Source organism: Strix aluco, chromosome 17 (genome assembly GCF_031877795.1).
Source record: "Strix aluco isolate bStrAlu1 chromosome 17, bStrAlu1.hap1, whole genome shotgun sequence".
NCBI classification, from domain to species: Eukaryota; Metazoa; Chordata; class Aves; order Strigiformes; family Strigidae; genus Strix; species Strix aluco.
This window is the reverse complement of record NC_133947.1, coordinates 7,937,405-7,955,433: the sequence shown is the minus strand read 5'-3', so window position 1 is coordinate 7,955,433 and position 18,029 is coordinate 7,937,405. Positions and strand designations below refer to the sequence as shown.

The window sequence follows — 18,029 nt, the reverse complement described above, 5'->3', positions numbered from 1 at the left end:
AGAAATGTGCTGGAAATACCTAAGCAAATGTTATCTTTTGAAGAATAAAGAATCAGCTGTTTATTGCAGCCCTTGTCCTAGAGAAGCAGGTTTCTTAAGTTACCATGAATCCCATCACAAAGACACAGAGGAAAATCTTTAAAAAAGTTAAAGCATTTTAGAGTTGTATTTATTATTATTATCCATATGATAATATTATCCTTACTGATATCATGATTTTGACACACGCTATCTTGGGATCAATCAGCACTAAAACCAAATACTGTATTTCCATTTAGGAAGCCAGAAATTGCTTCCATTCAATGCTCTGAAGCTGCTGAGTTTTGTCCAGTCTTCAAGATTATAGTGAAATTTCAGTGTCCGACTTCTTCAGGACTGCACATTGCCCAAATTACATCTCTGCCTGGGCCTGTTTAATTTTGGTGGGAAAAATTCTCATCTGGGAAAAGGAGGAAGCATTCACCCGGTTACTGATTTTAGATTTCTTTAATTATTTTTTCTTCCTGTAAGACAGCTCTATATGAGCATCTCAGAGGTTTGGATGTCAGAATGACCCTAGGGGAGAACTGGTAGGAAGAGAACAGGTCACTCAACAATTTATTATATGGACATCAGTATGGCATGCAAAATTTATGCTACTTATTACAGACACTGCATTTAAAGCATGTGGGGGTGTACAGGCTTAAGACACCCTTTACTTATAAAATAAATAATGCAAAGTCCACCTAAATTAATGTTATTTCTGTTAAATAGGTACATCACTTCATATCAAACTTCATGTCCAGTGAAAGCTTACTAAAAACTACTGTTGGAAGGACACATGCATTTCTTGTACCCTAGGATGTCTGCACAGAAGAGGTCTCTGCTGTCCTTAAAATGCCCACAGCAATTTAAATCATTTACATAAACAGAAATGGTTTTACAAGTAGGATACTGAAATACGCTTTCAAAGCTGCCCAGAACCCTTAACCATTAAAATGGACCTGACTGATGGTTTTGTGAAATTTTGATGGTGCTTTCTAATAAGTTACTTTTAGCACTTACATAAGATTGTGTCTGTATCTTATACAGACACACAAGAAAAGAGGATTTCTCAGCACGAGTTACTCTTCTGTAAAGGTTATAGTAAACATGTCAATGCCTAATTAAGCAGAAAATTTTATATGTATTGTGGGGGATGTGCAGCTGTCTGGTACTTCTGCTTCTCCTAGTAAATCCCTTTAGAAGGACAAAGGATATTGTGAGGAAGAAACTACTGTATGTATCTTCCAAAGGAAAAAATTACCTTCTGGTGAAAAATGGGTTAATAGTGTTCAAAGAATTGGTGCTGAAATGGAGAATCAAATTTGCACCGACCCAAAACTGTGTGAGTGCTATTTGTTGTCTGTTTTGTCTGATTCCTTCATTGGATTCCCTCCTTATTTTTGTTTTGCTCAGTGTAATATGCTTGGCACTGTGATACATCCTGGCAAGGGGCCAGCGTCGCTACCTACGCTGTACAGTATCTCTAACACCGCGAGAACCATGTCAGTCCTGCTCATCAGTTCATGCTGCTTGTTTAACAAGGTTACTACTCATGACGTGCAGGAGATTTTGCCGCCTCCATGTCCCTTCATTCTCCTTGTCCCCCTGAAAAACATACAAGCTTAGAAAGGAGTACATGGGAAGTATTATCTGGTTATTAGGGAAAAAGATTAGGGAGGAGAAAACATATTTTCCTCTTAGTATTGTCTTTGCTGCCTGCCACAGTCTGATTATCTCTAAATGGGACTACTGATATTTGCTGTACCCCAACATATTACTAAAAGACTTATTTTTTAGTAATTAATATTTAGCTTCTTTGCTGAAAGCATCTGCTGAAGAGCACAGTGTTCCTACTACTATGCGACTATTATTTTGTCATATTAAAATTATGTCCAGGTCATTTGCTCATAGCCACTGCTGTTATCTTTGCCTCTGGTTGTGAAAGCTGCCTAGTATCACCCTTGGAGTAAGGCAGTGTGATCTGCAGGTCCTAAGACAGCAGGAAGGGCGTAGGAAAGAGGACTCATGTGGGTTTCTTAGCCTGTTCACAGAGAGAGCCATCATTGCCCTCTTCTTATGCTGCAACTTCATCCAGGAAACAGTTCCTGCAGTTCTAGTGCATCTCTTTGGCTTGATGGTAAACATGTGTTGGGAGGGGTGAGATACACATGCAAACAGATTGAAAAATTGAAACACATATCTGAAAAAGCTGTGGAAGGCTTTGTCCATGTGTTAATCAAAATGCTTCTACCTTTTCTGCCCATCCCTTTTGATTTGCTCAAAGGATATAAATTGTGCAGGAGTAACAAATTCAAGGGAGCAAAATGAGCCAGGTTCTCAAAGAGCCGTAAGATGGCTTTTCTCAGAAGACAGGAAGGAATTGGATTTTGAACAAATAACACTTTTAGTCTCATTTACCTTGTGCTTGCTGAGCTTTTAGGGTTACTTCACAATTACGAGCACTAGAATTTTATTATGTTTTTGCTTAGTTATTTTTAAGGGCAGCTTTGATATGGAGGTTTTGGTATTATTTTTTTTACATACTCACCTGATACAAAAAGCTAGATCTTAAGGAAACACAACAAAGTACTCCTGAGACTGCAGTGCAGTCACTAGGGTTAGCAGCACTGCGTTTGCACCTAACTGCAAGAGCTCATCAACATACCTCCTATGAAGACCTGGGCTTCTGAAATCAACATTTAGTTTTGATGAGTGGATGTCAATAACAGTGAATTGTTTCAATGTCTGCCTGCATTGTGCATAACAGCTTTGCAGTGGCTGTTAAAAAAATTACACTGGGGTTTTGTGAAAACATACCTGAATCACTCGTTCTGCTCCATGCCTTCTTGAGGGGGTCTGGGAGTGAATTGAGTGAATTGTGAATTTATCCACTGGCTGCACCAAAGCCAGTTCACCCTTAAAAATCCTCTTCTCTAATTCTTCAGTCTGTTTTTAACCAGGTTGTCTTCTGTAACTTAGGCAGAATTATGGATGATAAAAGGCCAGAAAAAAACCCAAACCCTGAATTCCTTAATTAATTTTAAAATTTACAGCTCTTCCGGTATCAACTTCATCTTATTAATTAGTTAATTTGTCAAAGAAAATGTTTCTGGATTTGTTCTACTTTTCCAGTTTTACAGTTGACTTTGGTCTACCTCTGTCACATCCTAATACTGTTCTGTAACTTCCAAGGATTCTTCCCCTGAAATTTATGGATTTGTTTTTACTGAAGCACAATTTGCTTTTATGGTACACAGTATGTTACTTTTATAAACAAAAGAGTTCCACTTATGCCTATTAGCACTTTCAGATATTATATTTTGACATATAAATTATTTGTGTACATTCTAAAGTGCATTTTTAGGTGATAAAATGGCAAAAGGTTACTGTACCTAGATGATGCTATGAACCAGGAAGATTATGGCAGTTATTTTTTTTCTGTTCCTTGCCAATTCTAACCTTTCTTTCACTGAGGCTAAAAACAATTTCGTAGAATTGAAGCTTTTAGTATAAACTTTAAATTCTTCCATATGAATTTTCCAACTGTCCCATTACAGGACAGTTAGAATTATACTCCCATGACAGGAAAATTATTAACTCAGAATCTCTGGCAGTTATAAAGAATTATGATCATCTGCCAACAAAATGCAACAACCTTCACAAAAAGAAACATCATTTGGCTTTTTTCACTTCCAGAACTAACAGGCAATATAGTTGTAGATTAAAATGAAGTCCAGTAAAGAAAAAAAATAGTGAAACTAGAAAGCTCAAACTGTAGTATTCTCCTCTAACAAGTTATTTCATATATTGACGTTACGTTTCAGGTTATGTCCAAGAGGAAGATTTAAAGGAAGAGGAAGATATAAAGGAGGAGGAAGAAGATGATGACGACAACAACTCAACTGCCCAACTCCAGGGCAGCAATGACACTGGCACGGATGAGGAACACGACGTGTGTCCTGAGCAGAAAGGGAACTTTAGTTACCAGAATTCCCCTGTCAGTCATATATCTAACCAGGATGCAGAAAATGAATCACTACTAAGTGATGGTAGTGACCATGTGGCAGATATTAAAAGCATTTGCTCTAGAGAGCCACAGGACCCAAAAACCAGCGCCCATCCCAAAGCCCAGAATGAAGCACATGATTGCATGGATAAAATGACAGCGGTCTATGCCAACATACTGTCAGACTCTTATTGGACAGGCTTAGGGCTGGGTTTCAAGTTGTCTAACTCTGAAAAGAGGAGTTGTGACAACAGAAATGGAGGGAACAAAGCTGATTTTGATTGGCATCAAGACGCACTGTCAAAAAGCTTACAGCAGAATTTACCTTCCAGACCTGTCTCAAAACCCAACCTGTTCAGCTCGGTCCAGCTCTACAGGCAGAGCAGCAAAATGTGTGGAACTGTGTTCACGGGCGCCAGCCGGTTTCGGTGCCGGCAGTGCAGCGCTGCCTATGACACATTGGTAGAACTAACGGTTCATATGAATGAGACAGGTCACTACCAAGATGACAACCATAAAAAGGACAAGCACAGACCTACCAGCTACTCAAAGCCCCGAAAAAGGGCTTTCCAGGACATGGACAAGGAAGATGCACAAAAAGTTCTGAAATGTATGTTCTGTGGTGACTCTTTTGATTCCCTTCAAGATCTGAGTGTTCATATGATAAAAACAAAACATTACCAAAAAGTGCCTTTGAAGGAGCCGGTACCAACCATTTCTTCAAAAATGGTCACTCCAGCAAAGAAACGTGTGTTTGATGTTAACAGGCCTTGTTCCCCCGATTCCACAACGGGGTCTTTCTCAGATACTTTTTCTCCTCAGAAGAACGCAAACCTGCAGTTATCATCTAACAACCGCTACGGCTACCAGAATGGTGCCAGCTATACGTGGCAGTTTGAGGCCTGCAAATCCCAGATTTTGAAGTGTATGGAATGTGGAAGTTCCCATGATACCTTGCAGCAGCTCACAACCCACATGATGGTCACTGGCCATTTCTTGAAAGTCACAAGTTCAGCTTCAAAGAAAGGAAAGCAACTTGTTCTGGATCCTTTAGCTGTGGAAAAAATGCAATCACTGTCTGAAGCACCAGCCAGTGACAGCCCAGTTTCAAAATCAACCAGTAAATCATCTGCAGAATGCATAGTTCCCACCTCTGAACTGAAAAAAGAAAGTAAAAAAGATAAAGCTGAAGATGCAAACAAAGATGAGAAAGCAGTAAAAACTGAAGAGTATGAAGACTCTCTTCAGAAACCACTGGATCCCACAATGAAATACCAGTATCTCAGAGAAGAAGATTTAGAAGATGGTTCAAAGGGTGGTGGGGACATTTTAAAGTCCTTGGAGAACACTGTCACAACAGCCATCAATAAAGCTCAAAATGGAGCGCCCAGCTGGAGTGCATATCCCAGCATCCATGCAGCTTATCAGCTCTCTGAAGGAGCTAAGCCATCTTTGCCTGTGGGTTCCCAAGTACTGCAAATCAGGCCAACAATCACCAATAAATTGAGGCCCATAGCTCCAAAGTGGAAGGTCATGCCTCTGGTCCCTATCTCAGCAAATGTGGCCCAGTGCACTCAAGTGAAGAAGGAAACTGATGACAAGGAGGAGGTACAAAAGGACTATGCTAAAGAGGGCATCCAAGCTGAGCCTGCCTCTCTCAACCAGAGTGAGAGAGAACCACTCCTCAAATCTGAAGCCTCTGTGGAGCCAAAAAAGACAGAACCATGTCCCTTGAAAGAAGAAGACAAAATTAAAGAGGACAGCGGGAAAGAAAAACCAGTCCTCAAGGAACCAACAGCAGCTTCTCTCAGTAATGGTTGTGCTGCTGCCAACCATTCATCTGAACTGCCTTGTGTCAACCCTCTCAGTGCGCTGCAGTCAGTACTCAATAATCACTTGGGCAAAGCCACTGAGCCTTTACAGCCTCAATCCAACTCCAGCCCCAGCTCTAGCACAATTTCTATGTTCCACAAACCTAATCTAAATATGATGGAGAAGCCAGTTTTATCTCCTACTCCAACCCCACCAAAGCCTGCAAGTGTATCCAGGCACTATTTATTCGAAAACAATGATCAGCCTATTGACCTGACCAAATCCAAAGGCAAGAAAGCTGAGTCAGCTCAAGCACAATCTTGTACTTCTCCACCTCAAAAACATGCTCTGTCTGACATTGCTGACATGGTCAAAGTTCTTCCCAAAGCTACTACACCAAAACCTGCTGCATCTTCAAGGATCCCATCTATGAAATTGGAAATAGATGTCCGACGCTTTGAGGATGTCTCAACAGAAGTCTCCACTCTGCATAAAAGGAAGGGCAGACAGTCAAACTGGAACCCTCAACATCTTCTTATTTTGCAAGCTCAGTTTGCTTCCAGCCTCTTCCAGACATCTGAAGGTAAATATTTATTATCAGATCTAGGCCCACAAGAGCGCATGCAGATTTCAAAATTTACTGGACTGTCAATGACCACCATCAGCCATTGGTTGGCAAATGTCAAGTATCAACTTAGGAAAACCGGAGGAACAAAGTTTTTGAAAAACATGGACAAAGGACATCCAGTCTTTTATTGCAGCGACTGTGCATCTCAGTTTCGAACCCCATCTACTTACATTAGCCACTTAGAATCTCATCTAGGTTTCCAAATGAAAGACATGAACAGGCTGGCTGTGGAGCAGCAAACCAAGGTAGAACAAGAAATCTCCAGAGTTTCAGTTCAAAGATCTCCTGAAACAATAGCTGGAGAAGAGGACACAGACTCTAAGTTCAAATGTAAGTTGTGCTGTCGGACATTTGCGAGCAAACATGCAGTAAAACTTCATCTAAGCAAAACACACAGCAAGTCACCAGAACACCATTCACAATTTGTAGCAGAAGTGGATGAAGAATAACTCTTAAGGTATGCATGCTCTATAGCGAGTTTTAATTTCATCATTTTAAGGAGGCTTCGTAAGACATTCTTAAGACTTTCTTAAATGTAGGAAAACAGTATAAAATGCATAATGTACTCCTGCTTCATTAATATAATTGCATGTACATATCCATTTTATAATGTTTTCAAGAAGAGAGCTTGGTAAATGCATAACCACATTGCCATATATAGAAAAGTTGTTTCTTGTTAATATTTTCAAAATAGCTGTTTTCCCAGTTCTCACTCTCTTTTTTGTTTCTAAGAATTAATTGTTTCATGTCCCATGCACTTCAGTGTGGAATGCACCAACTAAATGCTACTTTTTGCAATGAGAATGGAAACAGCAGAAAAAAAGCACTAAAACCCAAAAGATTATTGCCACTCTCAGTGCTAACACACCAGTAAGTCTGATTTTGATGGGGGAAAAAAAGACAATTCAAATGTCAAATTAGCAAAATCTTAATTATTCCAAGTTTTTTATAATCTGAAACCCAGCCTCAAGAATCTACAAATAACTCTGGAAAGTTTATATCTAGAAGATATTCTTTTGTTGATATTAGGGTATTCAGTTTTGTAAAATATTTTAATATTTTACACTTACTTAAACACTTACTATTGTGAGTGGCCTTTTTTGTCGCATCTTTTTAACCTATCTCTCCGTCACTCCTTTTTTTAATCTTTAAGATGTTTGATTATGTTTTGTTTCGTGTTGGTGGGAGTGCTAGTCAATCCATAAACATCACTGACTTCAGTGCAAGTTTTCATATAACCTGGGGGGGTTAATGCTTAATTGAGAAAGCAGCTATATTTTTTACAAGCTTAATATTTCGAAGACCTGTTAGTGGGATACTTCTACGTTAGTGTTGCTGTTTTTTGCTGAAAGATACACAAACCGAAGTACTGCTGCAACCAATGTTTATAACATGTAATGTAATATTCAGATGACACACAATTTTGCATTTTTAATTTTACTTGATTCACAAACATGAATATTCTTGATTTAAATAAATATGCAGAACATCAACTAAAAGTCCAAATAGAAGTTTTTTGTTCTAATGAGTTTATTTCCAGGAAGGCTCTGTTAGTCATTCTCAACAATTTCTCCAGCAGGCTCAGGCTCTGCTTCTGTTCACAGAATAATCATGTGCAGATTCAGATTTTCTCCAACGTGTTCATTACTTGAATAACATTCGGAAAATGAATTCGTCAGACAGTCAAAATTAAAGATGTGTTGTGAGTTGTCACTTACGCCACCTGCTATTGTGGCTATTCTCTGGCTAATTGAGGGTGCAGGCACTATGAGGATGAATACCCGTTTGTGTGAAGATTTCACATTTGTTTGCTGCAAATATTCATGAAGCTTTAAGAAACACTTTCTGTGTACAGAGCCAGCACAAGGACTATGCATCACTTAAGCTCCATTAAAAAGGCTACTTTTGAATAATTTAAACCACTAATCAAAGGGTTACTTTGGGATGGGTAATAGAAGCTATTACTGTAGAGTACAACGTCAGTATTCGAGTGCAATAAGATTTAAGTTTTGCATACATCTCATACATGCTGTCCGCATTTGACTAGATTTATGCTTTCTGCATATTTTAGCCAGGAAAATTCTGTCCAACTCAAAAAGTGTTTGTTTTCCAAATAGGGCTAATACCCTTAAGTTTCTGTCTTGACACATTTAGCCCAACATTAGAACTCAACAAATAAATGTTACTTGTTTATCTGACCATTCAAATTCAACATACCTGACAAAATATAAAAAAACTACAAGAAACTGGTTAGGAAAAATATACCATACTTTGTTTCCTTCCCCACCAGTTAATGATTAATAAGACTCTGACATTCATAGTTTTCACACAAGAGATATTAGAGCAAACTGATAATTTGGGTACTATCAAACAAAAACTATCTGCCAAATATATTAATATAACAGTTATTTTGGCACATTCATGGCTTAATACATGACAAATGTTTCAGATTTGGTCTTAAAAGCACTGTGCTATTACTAAGAGGCAAACCAAACACCCACCTTTATAAACATGTTACTATTTCTGAGGATTTGGGGAACAAATACAAAGGAAAAAAAAATCTCCAAGGGAAAAAAAAAGGTGGTTTCTGCATTGTAATAACCTGCACAGACACATCAGGGTATTATTCAGGTGATATGTAACTACATAAATAAGGTACTGTCCTTCCTGCCTTTGGGTACTGAGAAATTGCTATCCTCTTAATACTCATCCATTTCTAATTTATATCAAGATGCAGGTTGTATCTTACCTTTGAAAAAATATATTTAAATTGCAATGACAGAGTGATAGCACTGTTATCTGGAACTATAATTTTAGTTGGTATGCATGATAGCACAAATTGTATGAAATGATGGGGTATTTTGGATGGCATTGTAAAGATTTTATTACAGTTTTGGAGCCGTAAGCCTACTGAAGTTCTGACTGTGTTAGAAGTGTGGAGGCCAGAGTTTATTCATATGGTTTCTTCCTGAGCTCTTCAAGGAGACTAAATCAAATAACAGGGATTTTCAGAGTTTACTTATTCTTACCGTGTTATTTTTAAGATTCAGTATACATTTGAATAGTAAGATAGAGGAAAGCACAGTATTTAGAAAGAAATATAAAGCATACTGAGATTCTTAAAATGCACACATGCATTTGCATTTGCTTCTTCTAGTCAATATTGTAGTGAAATAGAAATAAAAATAGAGAAAATATATGGAAATAAATGGAAATAAAACAGTGGAAAGTACTCAAAGTGTAGAAATACATGAAATATTTTCTATATTGCAACGAAATTTACTATTAAAGGTTATATTTTAAAGTGTTAGCTATCATTAAATAGATAAATTAATAATCTGGGTTAGTGCTGTAGAAAAGTGTGTTATGTATATGGATTTATTTTTAAGACCTCTCTGAGGCTGTTTATAAGAAATTTGCTATAAATTCTTCTTAAATGTAAAGACGCATGTATCTGGTTTATATTCATCTTTGGTGTTTTCTTGAGTTCTTCTAACTGATATAGGTTTAGTAATATAATGTAAAATTATGTGTAATATACAACAATCAGATGTCTCCATTCTCTTTCATTTAAACTGCTTCAAATTTGTTTTTATTGCTATTCTTCAAAGAAAACCCATGAACATTAGGGAACATGGCTTTAATTAGAAGTAGTTTGTATGTTGACTTATACCTTTGAAGAACATTTGTTCATTTTTTCAACTAAATTAGAATTTTTATGTTGTCCTGAGAAAAAAGACAAGGCAGAATTGTATTTCTAATTTTAAAGTCAGGTGAGATTGGCTATAAACTGGTCGGTAACTGAGGATCTCTGTAGTCTTATCTACAACTTTTTATAGAAATAAGTCTCTTATAGACTCAAATTTACCAACTTGATTGGGGAGATTTCTGTTTCAAAAGACCCTGATAAGTAAACAAGGAGCTACCTGAGATGAACTAATTTGAAAGTAAGGCTGCTGCAAAACAAAAAAGTGAGTCATAATGATAAACAGTTTTTCTCTCTGTTTCCTCCTTTGTCTTTTTTTAACCATCAGGTTTAAAGCTTCTACAGTGCTTTTTTTCTACTTTATAGGAGACAACTGACATTCTGTGGTAAATGGAAGAAAGAGCAGAGCAGAACTGAAAATCCTCTAATGCACTGACACTAACTTGCCCTCTATTGTTGAAAATGAGCAGGCAATCATGATTGTTCATCAAATGGCTCCTAATGCAGTTAAAGCATTCAGCTATAATTTCTCCTTGCATTTATAATTACTGTCATAGACTGCACACCTCAGTGAGCAGATTAAAGCTATAAACTATTTAGCCGTAGCTTTAAGATGAGGAACTTGATTTGTCTGGCAGCAGTTATTTGTTAGAGAGCTTGACACTTCACATAAAAATGACTCAACTTGATGAAGAACAATGCAGTTTAAGCAATGCAGTGATTTTAAATCAGTCATTATACCACGCCCTGTAAGAATTGCAAAGCAATTTGTTAAATGATATATAGGACACGTAGATAACTGTATGTGTTAAGTATACCAAAATAGAAGATTTTTTTTCTTCTGTGGATTTTATTTTCTCATCCCTCTGAAACAGTAGGAGCTGTTCTGAACATCATGTTCCACTATTAGCCAATATTGGTGTTACATGGACAAGGACAATTGCGTGAATTAGTAGTCCAAAACTATATTTTGGAGAATTTAGCTTGCTCTTCACCTTTCATTTCTTCTCAGCAACAAACATTAAAAACTCGGAGACCCTTTCTGGAGAATCATTCATGCTGGTATGTAGCTGCCTGCAGTTGTGTCCACCATGATTATGTAAGCAGAATTTATCAGCGAAACTAAGGGTTCTCCTCACCACATCACCAGCCAGAAAGAGAGGGTTCATTGCAATTAAAGCCTTGATTATTCAGTTCAGAAGGGACTTTTCTGACAGCATCTTGTTGGAAAATGCTGACTTCTCAATGGTAAAAAAATTCTGTGGGGAAGTCCCACTTTAAAATAGACTTTTGTTGGGATAAACTGGGTAAAATTGCTGAGCACCATGAAGGAGAGAAGAAGAGACAGTGGAATAGGAGGAGGAATAGGTTGGCCTTTCCACTGTGCTGGAGGAGAGACACAGAGCCCACGCTTGACAAGGAACTACCTCCAACCTGTCACTCCTCCCTCAAAATAGTCCTGTTCTGGTGAAGCCTCAGTTCCCCAAATCCTTTGAAATTTATCACTGTTTCCCCAAAATGGTAGATCAAGATACTTTTTTAATTTAGCATTTTTAAATCTTCAAAATTTTCCTGGACAGCATTTTTTCAATTTAGCAATAGTCCTTATAAAACCAATGATAGTGTGTTCTTGGCTTCCCTGAGAGCAGGGTCAGGCCAGATGATACATCAGAGTGTGTCAGCACAGATATATCAGTGCAGATTTACTTGCTTTTTATGAATACTACAGGTTGCTATTAAGATCAGTATTATTTAACATTGCATTAGCGCATCCAACCCAAGAGGTCAACCCATGTTGTTTCTAGGCTCTGTGTAAGCATACTGTGTATGACAGTTCCTGCCCCCAAAAGGCAGGAACTCCTGCTCATGAAGAAACAGCAACTTTTAAGTATTTCAACCAGATTTTAACTGACCTTGAATAGCACCTACCTCCTCAAGCATTCAGTATTCATAAGGATATCAAAATCTTGCCTTCTCCTTGCTGCGTCTGATATTATTAAATGCTACAGCCTTCATAATCTATAGCAGAACATTTTTACCCAGTGAGATTTCAAAGGAAGGGTATCCGAGTCTTATTTATACATTTTACACCTCAGCAATCAAATCGCAAAGATCAATAACAAAAGGAAAAGACATGAGTGGTATCCAGCCCTCAAAAGCACCTTTCAATAAAAATAATGTAATTTAGCAGGATGATCACTCAGTGCAAATATGATGAAGCACAGATGGAAAATGAGGAAAATTATAGATATGGCTTTATGGGAGGAGGAAAGGAGGAAGAGATTTTTCACTATTTATTGGGATAATGAACAGATAATTCATGATTATTAAGCTGTAGTCTTCAGGCCTCATTCTGCCATCTCTTCCCATTTCCTCAGTTCAGAACTGAGTCTGTGCATCTAGGCAGGGTCCACTGGCTGAGGAAGGATCAGGCCTTTACACTAGTTTTCACATGTCAGCAGAGTCATGCAGGATTTACACCCGTGAAGCTCAAACTCAGGACCCTTCCTGGAAGAAGAGGAATGAGGCAGAACAAACAACGCACAGAACAGAGCTTATGTCTTAAATGTGACGGGTTTTCTTTTTCAAGATCATCTCGACTCCAGGAAAGGGGCAGCAGACCCTGTTTTCCTGCCTGTGATAACATTAAGACACCACACCAGGTAGCAAGATCACAGTCCCTGGGAGAGCTGAGGGGACTGGTACTCATCATGCCACCTGTGTCTGCAGAATCACATCTTCCCGAGAGCATGAGTTGGCCAAGCCTTTGAAGGTGTGAGGTGGCAGGAAAAGTTTCCTACACTCAGGTTTGCAAGAGGCATCCTGTTCTGGGTTGCAGCGCTGGCTCTGTCGGCTCTCCTCCCCGGCAGATGGACAGACGGGATGGCTGCGGGGGCATGGCAGAGGCTGGGCAGCCAAGAGGAGGGCACGTCAGGGGTCCGACACAGAGGGGACAGCAGCAGCTTGCTGGAGTGGAGGGAAGTAAGAGACAAGGGGCCAGGAGGGGACTTGTTCACTGTAGTAAATTTACACAACCCCTTTATTAAAACAAAGCTGTTCCTCCTCCCCTCCAAAATCCCTCCCTGCCAGCACTCAGCGCCAGCTCTTCTGCCAGGGGTCAGCACATGCAGGAGTGGGGGAGGGAAGGCTGGGGGAGTGGAGGAGGTTGTCATGTCTAATGAATACCCTGAATGTATCGAGATATATATTTTTTTCATTTCAGAAAAGGTTCCATTAAGAGGGAGACAGCCCTAACATGTGCTTTGGCCCCTCATCAGATTTATGAGTATTTGCTCTGCTCTTTAATAGGAAACTCTGCAGCAACTGCCACCTTGCCTGCTCTCCCTGAGATACACAGTGGCTTCTCAGGGAAATGCACTTCATTATTAATGTGAATTTGTACGTTTTTATGACACTGCTTGGGGGAAGGGGCAGGCAGAGATTTCCTGGTGATATATGCTCATTTCTAACCATTTATTGTCCCAGACAATCGAAGAACAATGATAAACATTGTTATAGAAAGTGGAGGGTGCCGCAGTGACATTTTTGAAGGGAAAGGAGAGGTGGCGAGAGTGGCTTTGATGTGGTTGTTTCCCTCCGCTCCACCTCCTCCAGCAGCTGTGTCAGATCAAGCAATGCAGAGTGGTCTGTGCGGTGGCAGTCGCTGCCTCCCGTTGCTCACCTTTTCTCAGCCCAGCCAAGACCACTTGCTTGGTGCTTTGCTACAGCAGAGGGGGTACAGATGAAGGAGAAGGAGTTCGTCTTTTGGGAAGCCTGTACTGCAGAGGATCGCAGGCCTCAGAGTGAATGGATGCGCAGCATCCCCATGTCGCTGTACCCCAGCAGTGTCTTTTCGATTCATTATCCAGTGACCAGCATGGAAACTGTGCACAGAGCAGCAGGTGCAAGGCAAAGCAGGCCAGGAAGAGAAAGGTGAGGGTATGGGCATGTGGTTTACTGGGGCAAGACAAGCAACTGGCACTGATCACTGCTGGGACTGGATCCTCATGGCTACCAACTTTCTTTACAGGGCCATTAAAAAGAGTGACGTTGGCTTTTACCCACCTGTTCATCTACATCCCAAGGGACATCACAGAAGAAGAATCCCTCTGGGATATGACAATACTGTGGCCTGTTTCTGCCTATGTTCATGTGAAGCGAACACTCTGCTCTTCCAATAAAGAGCAAACTTAGTACTTCCTTCATGCTCACTTAGCTCAGGGGCAAACAGCTGCATGTGGATTGGTCTTCGTGAAGCTCACCCTAGACTAGACATACACAGACAGACAGGCTGTGGGTGGGCTTTCAGCTCAGTAATTCACCTCCCTCTGTAATCCTATGGAACACTAATCTGTTGGCCTTGGTTTTCTATGGTGCAAGACCCAGGTTTGTCATCCAGGGGAAAAACGATGAGGGAGGTAATTATGTTTATTTGATCAGTGTGTTTTTAAAACATTGTGCTCCCAGGAATTATGTGGTGGCCGCCTTCTATAAATCACAAATGCACAAAAAAAAACCCTCTCAGTATTTTTCCAAAGAGATTAGGGTGAAAGTTCCTACACTCATATTTCATGTCTGGAAAAAAATATCAACAAGAGTGATAAGTATAGCCAAAATGAGTGTAAAAGCACACCCTGTCATTTGTTTTCCATGTGCCATATGTTTTCTGGATCCTGCACCTCCCACATACAAATTGCATGCAATAATGTGGGGTGCACACATTACTCAGGATTATTTAGTTAAGACCTGCCTATATGGAGGGAATTAACTTAGCTAAAGTCAAGCCACTGTGCTTTGTTTTGGTTTTTTGCTTATTCTGGATTCATAGAGTAGAAAATTAAAGATCCCACTGTGCCAGGCTTCATGTCATTTGGTTTTAATTTAATTCATCTCTTCGATTCTCCCTGTTTCTTCTTCTCTTTGAGTATCATCAGTAGGTGGTCCAAGCATCAACCAGAAGATTTACTGGCAAGACTAAATGTATGAACGCTATGAACACATTGTTTTTCCGATATGATTTAATGACCTTTTTGGCCATGGCTGTTGAAATCTTCCATAATAATTTCCTTTGGCAGCCAAAGCTCCTGTTGATCAGGTGAAAGCTGATGCAAATGTCAAATGTCAATAAATTTGTAATCTATAAATGTAATACTTGGTGCTGGAGTGCAACAGCATTAACCGGAGTGCAGCAGGAGACACCTAGGATATGAGATACATCTCATTGTGAACAGAAAACAGACAGGAAAGGAATGCCACCTCCAAAACCTCTCCACAGCCAAGCTCCTTTCCTTCTCCATACTCCCTATTCTCCCTGCATGTTTTCTGAATTGCTGAGCTTTACCAAAAGAGGGGTTTATGGCTTGTATTTGGCAGAGTGAGTCTGGTGATGCAGGTCTGTCCCTTGTTCTGCTTTTGACTCATTGTGTGAGGTTGGGATTTAACTTCTCTTTCTCAAGGAGTTCGTTACAGCACAGAGGTTTTGGAGGCTTCAGAGTTTGATCCTGGAAATTATTAGTTATGCAAGATATTCCAGTAAATTAACAAGACCACTTACATAACTTAGGTGTTGCAGGAATGAGTCATGACTCATTTATAGTTTTAAGATGCTTGGAAAGGGCGAGCCATGTATGAAGCCTGATTTTATATACAATAAAGACATAAGAACAATCACATAATTTCCCAAGAGATTTTCTTAAGGGCCCTCCACTTTGACCTTTGGCTCTGAAAAGCTCCAGTTTGTTTGACATTGAAAAAAAAAAAGCAAACGTGTGAATACAGTGCCATGAGCATTTGCACTTTGAACATGCTGGGGCTGAACACAGCTGAACTGGAAAAGGCTGCAACAGCTAATGTACTGGGAAAATATAACAGAGGCATTTACTTAATAACTCAACTAATTCCTTTAGCTCACCTTGTAGAGATGTAACCTTTGAATTAGAGAGTCCCTAGTTCAAAATCCCGTGTCTCCTCTGTCCTCATGTTAATTTTTAAATTATATATCATTGTTGAGAGGCCCTTGTGTTGAGCATTACAGGCTATTTTTCATGTCTAAAATGGGGAATTATAACTGAACATTAGCTACTGGCTATAAATCACATGGAACAAAGTGGCATCTGCATCTACTCAGTAACAAGAGTGGGAGAATTGTAACTTACTTAAAACGAGACAGGAAAGAGGACACAAACGCAGTAGCAGAGATAATTGTGACCTAAGAAAACTAATGGTTCTTCCAGCTGTGTGATGCTCTGGACTCCCATTCTCTGGAGCTCTCCACAACCAGCATTATAAGTGCACAGTCACAGTAGGAGCTCAGTCAATCTGGAGGGCAAACGCGGAGCTGGAAGCTATTTCACACCCCCCTGCAATGCCACCTAGCATGCTGCAGTCATGCTGGCCAGGGGTGGGGTAGGGGAGAGCCTTTTCACTGCCTGGAAATAGCACTTGTCTCTTTTGCTCTCCCCATCACCATCCTCCATCAGCTGGCATGAGTGAGCGGTGACCACAATTCCCTCTCCCTGGGATATGTTTTTATTTCTAATTGTAGCTAAAACCCAGGTAAGGAGGAGGCAGCACAAGGCTGTTAACAGAGCAATTGTCGAGGCTACTGGGTACGGGCTGACCAGCTGCTCTCTGCTGCTCAGCTCACAGGGCAGGAAACCCCGCTGCTCCAGTGCCTTTCTGAACGGCCCACTGATGATACAGTGTTATCTTCAAAGACAGCAAAATAAGCTGAGCATGACCTCATTCTTGCATTTGTCTCATTTGTCTCTCTTGGCCCTTCTTCTCCTTTTTTTTTTTTTTTCCTAGTTATTTCACTTTTGAGAAAGCTTCCGAGATCTCTTGAGTCCTTATTGGGGTAAGCAAGGTCTACCTGCTGGCCTGTGTCACTGGAAATGATTTGGTCCCTTTCTAAGAGAGACATCATCTTGAACTCAGTACAGCACCTTGCACCATGCAGTCTCATGTCTGCGGTTGGTTTTGGACCCTAATTGCATCAATAGCTTAAGTTTAAAAAGAGCCAACTACACATGCTTCAGCCTAAGATGCCAGGGGTCTCCCAGGATGTTTGTTGCTGCCTGTCTGTTCAGATATTCCTCGTTTTGGGGATCATACACCTTCATCTGTATAGCATCATCCACTGGCGCTGGTTAACAAACTACCTGAACCAAATATAGCCAGGGATTTATGATCTGCAATGCAGGTCTCTTCTTAAAAAGAACACAAACCTCCACAAAGAGATTTTACTGAAATTAAAGCTTTAGGTTTCTTTCATAACTGACAATAAAGAAGCAGTTTTTACAGCTAGGCCAGGTCAGCATCCTGGCAGGAGGCATTTGCTCAGGAGCTGCCACCAGGACAGGGGTACCAGGAATCCTCCTGCTGCTGTCCAGTGAAGGTGACCTGCTGATTGATGCAAGGTCCTTTTCTGCTCACTTACTCAGCGTCCCAATCTGGCAAGTAGGTGCAGTGTTTCCAGCATTAAATTCAATAGTCAATACTTTGTGTCCCTCACAGTTTCCTAACAAACCCTGGCCTGACTCCAGCACTCCATCCCTAGCAGCCAGCTCAGAAGCAGTGCTCACCGAGCAGTCGGGTTTTGTTCTGTTTGTGCAGTGCCAAGCACAATGGGTTCCTGGTCCAGGACTAGTCTCTGAGTAACAATAATTGTAATAGGTGCTTTGCTGATTAGAGGCAAACTTAAGAACATTCTTAAAAGCTTTGCAGAATGGAGGCCTATGTGCTATATATTTATTAGGCTGTTCAGCAGCAATTCAGACAGCTGAGAATTGTTGAGGACCCGGTCTGTCTAATTGTGTGTCTAAATCATAGTTTCACCATGATTCAGAGGTACT

General features: G+C 40.1%; 1 protein-coding gene across 5 annotated transcripts in view; it reads left to right on the top strand.

The window, feature by feature from the left end:
- The window catches only part of TSHZ2 (teashirt zinc finger homeobox 2), a 233,501-nt gene that overhangs the window by 136,873 nt on the left and 78,599 nt on the right, over positions 1-18,029 (top strand). Inside the window, exons 2-3 of one of the 5 annotated variants that reach the window (XM_074843070.1) lie at positions 3,849-6,927; positions 14,207-15,740. In XM_074843070.1, coding sequence (XP_074699171.1) covers positions 3,849-6,919 — 3,071 coding nt within the window. In that variant the 3' untranslated portion in view covers positions 6,920-6,927; positions 14,207-15,740. Of the gene's footprint in view, positions 1-3,848; positions 7,962-10,542; positions 10,570-14,206; positions 15,741-18,029 lie in introns of those variants that run through there. The other 4 variants (XM_074843071.1, XM_074843072.1, XM_074843069.1 and 1 more) reach the window with 4 other exon arrangements.